The 10,027-nt window shown below is 46.1% G+C and overlaps 2 protein-coding genes across 2 annotated transcripts in view; both read left to right on the forward strand.

The window, feature by feature from the left end:
- apbb3 (amyloid beta (A4) precursor protein-binding, family B, member 3) overlaps positions 1-6,946 on the forward strand; it is an 8,529-nt gene extending 1,583 nt beyond the window's left edge. The window contains exons 2-13 of the mRNA XM_046041002.1: positions 1,890-2,053; positions 2,437-2,495; positions 2,592-2,640; positions 3,018-3,167; positions 3,280-3,407; positions 3,917-3,922; positions 4,083-4,197; positions 4,475-4,556; positions 4,640-4,723; positions 5,843-5,958; positions 6,054-6,233; positions 6,329-6,946. Of these exons, the coding sequence (XP_045896958.1) occupies positions 1,890-2,053; positions 2,437-2,495; positions 2,592-2,640; positions 3,018-3,167; positions 3,280-3,407; positions 3,917-3,922; positions 4,083-4,197; positions 4,475-4,556; positions 4,640-4,723; positions 5,843-5,958; positions 6,054-6,233; positions 6,329-6,589 (1,394 nt within the window). The 3' untranslated portion in view covers positions 6,590-6,946. The remainder of the gene's footprint in view (positions 1-1,889; positions 2,054-2,436; positions 2,496-2,591; positions 2,641-3,017; positions 3,168-3,279; positions 3,408-3,916; positions 3,923-4,082; positions 4,198-4,474; positions 4,557-4,639; positions 4,724-5,842; positions 5,959-6,053; positions 6,234-6,328) is intronic.
- A 2,447-nt stretch (positions 6,947-9,393) lies between these two features.
- Positions 9,394-10,027, forward strand: part of LOC123963896 (cysteine-rich and transmembrane domain-containing protein 1-like) — a 9,726-nt gene continuing 9,092 nt past the window's right edge. The window contains exon 1 of the mRNA XM_046040997.1: positions 9,394-9,425. The gene's annotated coding sequence lies outside the window, so the exon portion shown is untranslated. The remainder of the gene's footprint in view (positions 9,426-10,027) is intronic.

A 10,027-nucleotide genomic window follows, 5' to 3' on the forward strand; every position in this document is an offset into this window, starting at 1 on the left:
GTCAGGTTTAGGCACCAAAACCGCTCGATCAGGTTTAGGCTCCAAAACCGCCCGGTCAGGTTTAGGCTCCAAAACCGCCCGGTCAGGTTTAGGCTCCAAAACCGCCCGGTCAGGTTTAGGCACCAAAACCGCTCGATCAGGTTTAGGCTCCAAAACCGCCCGGTCAGGTTTAGGCTCCAAAACCGCTCGGTCAGGTTTAGGCTCCAAAACCGCTCGGTCAGGTTTAGGCACCAAAACCGCTCGGTCAGGTTTAGGCTCCAAAACCGCTCGGTCAGGTTTAGGCACCAAAACCGCTCGGTCAGGTTTAGGCTCCAAAACCGCTCGGTCAGGTTTAGGCTCCAAAACCGCTCGGTCAGGTTTAGGCTCCAAAACCGCTCGGTCAGGTTTAGGCTCCAAAACCGCTCGGTCAGGTTTAGGCACCAAAACCGCTCGGTCAGGTTTAGGCTCCAAAACCGCTCGGTCAGGTTTAGGAAAATATCTTGGTTGGTGTAGAAATTAAGTACATTACGTGACATAGCTCACGTATGTAACGCTATGTAACTAAAATCTTCAAATATCTCTTGGTTTCAGATGGCGAACAGGTTACATTACAGTTTATTGAAATTTCTTTGTACAGCCTCGGTAAAGTGTCGGCATTTGACACTCTGGGATGAGACCTGGCTGGAATTTCAGTACAATGTGTGGTCTGATTGTGTCTGAAGGATTAAAGTGTTTCTACCTGTTCTGACCGGTCAGAGTGAGATTTAAAAGTGTGTGTTCGTACCACTTCTGCTGACGCCTACTGACGAGTTCAAATGATCTCGCAGTTAAAAGTCTTAATCCAACGGTCTCAGAGTTGAGGCTGTTTGAACAGTTCAGAGTACCACAACAAACTGTCCAGTGGAACTGCTGACTTTAGGTTATTCTATCGGTCCGGCTGTATTGACCCGTGCCCCTCCGTCATATCAGTCGATCAGCAAATTCAGCATTTTGTGTCTCTGAGGGTTCATTAATTATTCAAATTCTCTTCAGTTTCTTCTCCTCTTTCCTCTCCTAATGTACAGCACTTTGACCTCGGATCACTGTGTTGTCCATCTTCTCTGGTACATTTTGTATCATGAACACGGACAACATTCCACAACAGCAGTTATAAACTCACAAGATATGAGTCATCTCAGCAAAAACCTGTTTTTATATAAATCAATACCGGCCCCCTGTGAGAGTGTGATGGGGAGGAGCATTGATCTGACATGTTATCAGAACAGAATCTCAGTTGTGCTAAATTTAACTGAAAGACTGACGTCTCCTGACCAATGAGCTCGTCTCTCACCACTTCAGACTGACACCCGATTGGACAAAAGCTTGTTACAGATGTAATCACTGCACCCACCTGTCCTCAACAACACGTCTCCCTGTCTGTGTCTGTGGTAGACACACCTGAGCCGATAACAGAAATGTTTTCCAGCAGCATCAGAGTTCCTGCAGAGATGGATCACTGTCTGATTTAAGGTGTGATCACTTACACTGATAATCACAGGTGTAAACTCGGTACACAGACTGAAATGTATTCTATATGGGTTGTTTGCATTTGAGATGAAGAAGATGAAGTTTAAGGTTGAGCAGCAGCACATGTGAATAGCTGAAGTGTCAGTTGGAGTATTTAAGCTGTCGGGTGAGGAGTAAAAGTCAGACGTCAGTTGAAAGTTGTGAGATTAAATCACTTGAATTATAAATGAAAGAAGTCAGAAGTCAGTCAGAGCTCAGCTCTGTTAGGACACCTTGTTCTTGGACAACATCTTGAATTTGCAGTTCAAAGTTCACCTCTAACTGATGTGGCTGTAATGAACACTGCGGCCTGTAGGGGGCGCAAGCAGGAGCTCTGATTTATGTCTTTTTCTGGGTCTTTGCAGACAACATCTGGACCGACCAGAACCTGCTGCTGGATCCGGACCTTCCCTCCGGCTGGAGAACCATCAAAGACTCAACAGGAACCTACTACTGGCATGTTCCCACCGGTGCCACGCAATGGCACCACCCCCGCCTCAGCGGGACGCCACAGCTGCTCGACACCCAGGTTAGACAATATTTACTTAAACTAGTTAGTCTGAACTTACCCAGTAACTCCAAACTAACCCGGTTTGTCCAAACTAACCCAGTTAGTCCAAACTAACCCGGTTAGTCCAAACTAACCAAGTTAGTCCAAACTAATCTAGTAAATCCAAACTAATCCAGTTAGTCCAAACTAACCCGGTTAGTCCAAACTAACCAAGTTAGTCCAAACTAATCTAGTAAATCCAAACTAATCCAGTTAGTCCAAACTAATCTAGTAAATCCAAACTAACCCAGTTAGTCCAAACTAACCCGGTTTGTCCAGTGTAGCTGTGTTAGCTCAGATTAGCTCAGATTTTTCTGATGCAGAAGCAGAACTTGAGTTTGTCTTCTTCTGTGGTCTTGCAGCAAGAGGAGGTTGGACAGCAGAGCTCCAAGAGAGAGACAGACGAACCACCTGAGGCCAGGTAACACACACACACACACACACACACACGCACACACACACACACACACACACGCAGCGTCTGTTCAGGTTATATGAATTGAGTTTTTTCTCTCAGGTCTTCGTGGCACGAAGATTATCTCACCAACCATGACCCCAACTCCAAGGTAAGACCACAACAACAAAAGTAACTGTGCTGTTAGCATCATGTTGCTGAGCTGTAACAGCTTTGACTCAAAGTCTCCACCATCGCTGCTGCGTGACGTGAAATGCATTATGGGATACTTGGCTACCTCCAGTCCAGCCTGTCAGCTGCTACAGTGTCCTGATAAACCAGGTAGTGAGACCTCCTCAGGCCATCTGGACCGACCTGGTCTCGGGGTGATGATAAATAAAGTAAAATGAAGTGATAAAGTGAAAGCAGCGGTCTCGTTAGTTTATTCTGGTGGTCTAATCTACTCTAATCTCTCTCTCTCTCCTTGTTTGTGTGCACCTCTCTCGACCACAGGTTTAATCTGGGTTAATCTCTCTCTCTGTCTGTCAGTGTTTTGCGGTGAGGTCTCTGGGCTGGCTGGAGGTGGAGGAGGAGGACCTGTCTCCGGGTCGCAGCAGTCTGGCCGTCAGTAACGTCATCCAGCAGCTGTCTCACTGCAGCAGCCCCGAGCAGAGAGACAGGACGGGGGCCTGGGGGGAGGTGAGACACCTACCGAACCTGCCACAATCTGACCCAGACTATCAGGATCTGGATTAGACCTTCAGGATGTAGTTTTTGTTGTGGACTCACCTGTCTCTGTCTCTGTCTGCAGGGTCGGGAGATGATGCTGGTCCTGAAGAAAGACACTCTGACACTGTTGGACCCCCTAGACCACACCCCCCTTCACTGTCAGCCAATCATCAACATCCGTGTCTGGGGGGTGGGCTGCAACAACGGCAGGTGAGCCAATCAGAGAGCAGCCAGAGGAAACGCCCTGGTCGAGCAGCAGATTCTTTTAGCTGTCACTGATCGATCAAAACAATATCAGGAAATCTATTGAACGAGCTGCTGACGGACTTAAGAAATAATGAATTGATTAATTGAAGGGCTGCTGCCTCTTTTCATCAGGACCCCTCTGCAGGATTCACAAAAAGGTTTTCCCTGTGGTTTTATTACACGGTATATTACAGGGCCGCTGCACCCCGACGCCACGCCTTAGCGCCAGGCCTGTCTGTGATGTCACAGTACAGCTTTGTGATGTCACTCATTTAAGTCTCAGAAATGCTCACCAACGTTTTTATTCATCAAGTTCATACAAGCATGTTATGCTAAGCTAGCAGTTTCCCTCTGCTTCTAGTCTTTGTGCTAAGCTAGGCTAAACTCTGACATCACGGCCTGATGTTTGCACTAACACTGTCACTCTCTCTGTTTCTTTAACACGCTCCCCCCCCACCCCTCCACCTGGGCAGGGACAGGTAAACACTCCACCTTCACCTCCAGAGCCACAGACACACCTTCACAGCCTCCTCTATATGTCAGGGTCATTTATTGATTTCACTGCTGATCACATGACCACGATTGACCTCAACAACGTGACCGACTCGCTCTGTGTCTGTGTCTGTGTGGTGCGTTCAGGGACTTTGCCTTCGTGGCCGGCGATAAGGACAGCTGTGTGCTGAAGTGTCACGTGTTTCGCTGCAACGCTCCGGCCAAAGCCATCGCCACGGCGCTGCATGAGATGTGCTCCAAGGTCAGTGAGTCCATGGCCCTTAAAGGGACAGTTCAGACTGTTTGAGGTACTTATACACAGTCTGTGTAAGACTATACTCTAATGTTAGCTGAGGCTGATGGGAATGTCATCAGTTCTGCAGGTATTTGCTCAAGGACACATTGACACGTTGACCTGATGATGGCGCTAGATGGAAAAACAGGAAGTCAGGAAGTACTGAGGGACCAACGTGTTGCTGATTCTGAACATGAGGGCTCTGTTGACAGAAATAAACACAATAACTACTTTATGTGTGTAGATGATGTCGGAGAAGACGCTGATGAGGCCATCTCGCTCTCTGACGATGGACAGCATCTCACCTGAAGACCTGCCCAGACAAGGTGCTTCACCTGTTCTCTGACGTCACCTGCTGCTCTCTGGTTGGTTCTTTGTGGATTCCTCATCATTGTTCCTTGTGTTTCAGTGGAGTTCCTGGAGGCAATGCGGCAGCAGGTCCAGAAGTTTGAGGTCCAGTACATCGGAAACCTGCCGGTGTCCAGAGCGATGGGTAGGAAAGAACAACACATTCTACACTCGCAACTCATCACTTATGGACACTTGGTCAAAACCCCTTTAACGAACCCTGGGTACTCTTTAGCATAGTTTTTCAATGTGTAGTCAAATTAGCAACAGTGAAACATTGCAATTAGGTTATCTTTGGTTGTTTATTGTCTTTACACTTGTTAAAGCACTTTGTAACTTGTTTTTGAAAAGTGCTCTACAAATAAGGATTATTATTATTATTATTATTATTATTATTATCTTTAGGCTCTAAAACCACTTGGTTGGGTTTAGGCACCAAAACCACTTGGTTAGGTTTAGGTACCAAAACCACTTGGTCACCAAAACTATTTGGTTAGGTTTAGTCTCTAAAACCACTTGGTCAGGTTTAGGTACCAAAACCACTTGGTCACCAAAACTATTTGGTTAGGTTTAGTCTCTAAAACCACTTGGTCAGGTTTAGGTACCAAAACCACTTGGTCACCAAAACTATTTGGTTAGGTTTAGGCACCAAAACCTCTTGGTTAGGTTTGGCTTAAAATACTTATGACTTGATTTAACTTATGTAATTCCAGTAACATTACTAGCGTAACCTACGTATTATAATTTAAATTCAACATTCAATGATGACTCCTGATGATGTCTCCTGGTTGAAAGTCCGGTTTCTGGCCCACCCATCCACCCCAGCCTCCTCCCTCATCTGACATTTCTGTTAAATATCCTATGCCTACCTTTATCGTTCATAAACGACACTACAGGGCTTCCCCCAGTGCGTTGAACTATGACGCTAAGTGGCCCCTCATTGTGCTCCAAACTGACGCCAATAGGTCTTTATGTGTCCATATGTGACGACTTGGGAGTGAGAACGGGTTGGACAGAAACACACCTGGTACACCTGAACATTTCCTCACTGTAAACACACTCATTGTTTAATCTTTAGCTCTTTATGTTCATGAACTTTAGTTTCTGGGCTATTTGTGAATAGTTTCCAAAATCTTTTTCATGTTAAAATGTTGAAACACACCTGCTGTAACCTTTGTAACCACCAGGTGTCACCAAATCAAGCTGTTCTGAAATCTTAATGTCTTGACGCGTGCAGACTGTAAGCTGAAGGTGTGTTCGGCAGGTATGGAGGTGCTGAACAGAGCGATAGAAAGCATCATGAACTCCACAGACCGAGATGAGTGGGAGCCGGCCGTCATCCACGTTACCGACAACATCCTGTCTCTGTGGAAGGGCGAGGTACCGTTAACACTCAGTACCAGACTCTGTTAACCTGCCAGGTTCATGGTCGTCACAGCTCACTCTGTTCCATCTGTCTGATTGGATCCTGACAGGAAGGGGAGGAGCCTTTCTGGGAGTGTCAGGTACGTTTCCTCACCTTTCTGGGTGTCGGCCACGACAGCCACACCTTCGCTGTGATCGTAGACGGCGGCACGCAGGAGTTCGAGTGTCACGTGTTCTGGTGTGAACCGGACGCAGGGATCCTGTCTGAGGCCGTCCAGGCTGCGTGTATGGTGAGTCACCTGAACGTTACCTTCGGTCAGCTCACGTGCATCTTCGGGGTCGCTGATGTCATGACTTTATTTCCCCGGTTCTTTCTCTCCGTCAGGTTCAGTATCAGAAGTGTCTGGTGGCTCAGACTCCACCTCCGAGGACCAAGTCGTGGCGTGCGATGCCGTCAAAGATCAAACGGGCCAACTCCATGGACAGCGCCGCCTTCCCTCCCCTCACGTCCCGTCACAATGGCGGCAGCAGCAGCACCATGATGATGCCCGGGATCACCAAGGGCAACGGCAGCAGTAGCAACGTGAGGAAGGGGATGATGGCGTTCTTTGAAACTTTCCGGAACAAACAGGCCACCACCTCATAATGACGGGGGCGGGGCCATCAGGGACACGTGACAGCAGAGACCGCCGATCCTCCAGGACTCAAACGTGTTCGCCAAAACCACAATGGCGTCTTCAGACCAACGTCTGATTGGCTGAACTCTGTGTGCGCACGGCTCTGGTGGTCCGACCGGCTGATTCTGCCGCCTTCACGTCACCAGCGACGACCCGGAGACCGCAGTCGCCTCGCCTCCTGTTTATGGCGAGCCACCTGACCGCTGGTTGAACAACATGAACCGACCAGAGCAGGAACAATGAACAACTACTGGACTGCAGACAAGTCGCACACGAGTGAATCCAAGACGACCGACCAGGAACGCCTCCTCACCTGCTCCGTTACCTGTCAGTCAACAACACAACAGACCAACACACCTGTGGAGGATCAATTTATCCTGAATATTAAAAGAAAAACTGTCATATAAATTATAATCATATCATATTACTCAGGATCACAATTCAAAGTTAAAAAGAAAAAGATGTTGAAATGACAAACTATGAAATGTTCATCTGCGTTTATCCTTTGAGCACAGCTGACTAAATAACTTCCCGACCCTCACTGTCATGTGACCGTGATGCGTCAGGAGGATTCGTGTCGGGATGTCAGATATGTTTCCTGATGTGTTCGCTTCGTATTTAGAGACGTGTTAAAGCTGCAGTAAGTGACTCTGACCAGCAGAGGGCAGACACACAAACACATGAGTCCTGAAACACTGATGTAACGTTTACTGACCTCCATGTTCATGTCACATGGGATGTCAAAGTAAAAGGTCACCCTGGCTGTTCTCCTCCTCCATTACACCTCAATATGGCGTCTCAGGAGAGAGTCAGCAGACTGGATCAGCTTTTGTCTTGAATCGTTACAGATACAGTCAGCATATACCGTCCACGTTTATAGAAGGCTCCCCGGTACTTTCTAACATACTGCGAGTACTGCAGATCACATCTAACGCAGTATTCTGGCCGACATACAGTTCATCTGATTTGTCACACACCTGCTCCTCGCCGCCACCACAACATCTGAAACTGACACAAACCTCAGCTGTGCTCTGTGCGAACAACCGCCATCTTTGGCGTTACGGCCTTTCCCCATAGGATTCTCTTCAGTGTTCAGAGTTCTCTAAGAGGCGTCTCTTTCTTAAATCGTCTCTGCTTGATAACACAAAAGAAAAAGAGTAAAAGATAACAAAGCTGAGCATGTGTTTGATAAAGACGTGTTAAAGGAACTGTATCTGACCTGAGAGCTCTTGAACGCCTCCTGAGCTGGTCAGTAAACGCACCGCAAATACATTTACTGCAAGTTTATTTTAGAAAAAAAGTAACAACAGTTTGACTTGCTGTTTGCATGTCAGGCACAAATGCCAGCATGGAAGGTCCTTGAAAACATCCTGGAAAATGATTTCAGACGTGTAAACATGTTCTGACAGCTTCACGGTACTGAATGTACAGTTTGGAGGAGACGTTCACACATATTTAACTTGCTATAACATATGTAACGTAAACTGACAGATAGTGAGTGCAGCTGCCTCCTGATTGGCTCAAGCACCTGTAGGTAGAAGCTTTAGTGTGTTTAATGTCAGTAGGAAATCTCAGCGAGAGGTTTGAGTGTGTCCCAGAAGTCTTAGAGAAACGAGCGTCTGCAGCAGGACGTGGTGAAAACCTTTTCTCTCTTCGTGTCTGTTTTTCTGCACTAAAGATGATGTCATGTATAAACAAACCAAAAACGTCAAATAAACAAGTGAACATGGTGTCGTCGTCGTCGTTGTTGTTTGTTTTGGTCTGTAATATTTCTGAGGATCTACAGACAGAATATATGATCCAGAAGCTGTTGCAGCTCTTTGAATCAACTCCAGACTGTGCAGAACTTTAACCAGAACCAGGAGGTCTGATCACACCTGGTTCAGCTTCTGTGCATTCAGATCTCATAGATTACCTTTAAGGCTCTCCGTGACCTGCTCCAGGTTATACTTTGGATCTTTTAACTGCCCGAGATCCTCGTTCAGGGGTCTCCTGTCTCTCCCTGAGTCCAGGATGGAAACTAAAGGGGCCCCGAGGCTCTGAACCACCTGCCAGAGGACAGCAGGTGGTCAGACTCTTCTTTTAAGTCTCCAAAAACGTTTTTAGGAAAGTCAATTCTTATTTTATGTGTTTAATTTCATTTTATTTGACTTATATATTATTATCAAAGTGATAAATTCATCAATAATTATAATCCAGTAACATATTCTGCATAATGAGTACTTTTACTTTGACTCGTTTTGATGCTAATACTTCTGCACTTAAATAAACATTTAAATGCAGTTCTTTTACTTATAACACAGTATTTCTTCTCTGTAGTATTAGTACTTTTACTGCAGTAAAGATCTGAGTACTTCTTCCACCTCAGGTCACAGCCGGTCTGATAACGGATCAATAAAGCCTGGTTGGGGACCGGTTGGTCAGATCAGTTTGACTGGATGTTGACTTGTTTTTACTTCAGTTGAACCGGTTTCAGTCTAAACGCTGGAGGCTGTTTGGATTCTTCACCAGGTGACAGGAAAACACCTGGAGGCTTCAGGGGGGGCAGGGCAGGACTCAGGGGATCCTGGGTCTGATCCCAGGACTGTTAGGGTTACTGTGGAGTCTGGAGAGGATGTTAATAACTAATGTAGAGAAAATAAGGAGAGAGAGAGAGAGAGAGGAGGGTCAGATGGAGTGTTAGGATGCCCCCCCCCCACCCTCCCGGCCTCACCCGGTCCTCGTGCCTCTCCAGATCCTCGCGCTCATCAGTCACTCGGACAGAGACGAGAACCGGAGAGGAAACACAGTTTAACATTTTGGAAGGTAGGTTCAGATTCTGTCCCGTTTAAATGTCTTTTCTTCAAAGTGAGGTCTCAGCTCTCATGACACTGTTTAAGTTATTTGTTTGTTCGTTTAAACTACATCAGACTCAAGCAGCAGCTGTTTAACAAAACAGTCCTGCGTTTTTAAATCTTTTTATTTTTGCGCTGAATTCTGACTGAATCTGAAAAATGTGTAAAAGTGTCCAAATCTTTAAAGTCAGCGCCGTGTGGTGTGTTAGATCCAGGCCAAACTGAAGACTGGACTCTTTGAAAATGTAAAATATCATTTCTGTTATTCCTTCAGTTGATGATCTTTACTGGGGCGCCTGAAAACTTTAAATGTAGAGAGTTATGAACAGAGTGTGGTATTGTTTTAAATCACATTAGTTAACCTGGAGTCCAGCTTCATCTCTCTGTCACCAGCTGAAAACGAAGCTCTAAATGTTGTTCTCGTTTATTTCTTTATACTTATGGATGTTTAAGTCAGTTTTCCATTAAACCTTTCACATGAAGGGAAACTGAAATTAAATCTGAGACGATGATATTTAAATGAGTTTATAATTAGTTTTGTGTGTTGAGATGATGGGGTGATTTTAAAGGTGT

Source organism: Micropterus dolomieu, linkage group LG23, assembly GCF_021292245.1.
Source record: "Micropterus dolomieu isolate WLL.071019.BEF.003 ecotype Adirondacks linkage group LG23, ASM2129224v1, whole genome shotgun sequence".
Taxonomy (NCBI): Eukaryota; Metazoa; Chordata; class Actinopteri; order Centrarchiformes; family Centrarchidae; genus Micropterus; species Micropterus dolomieu.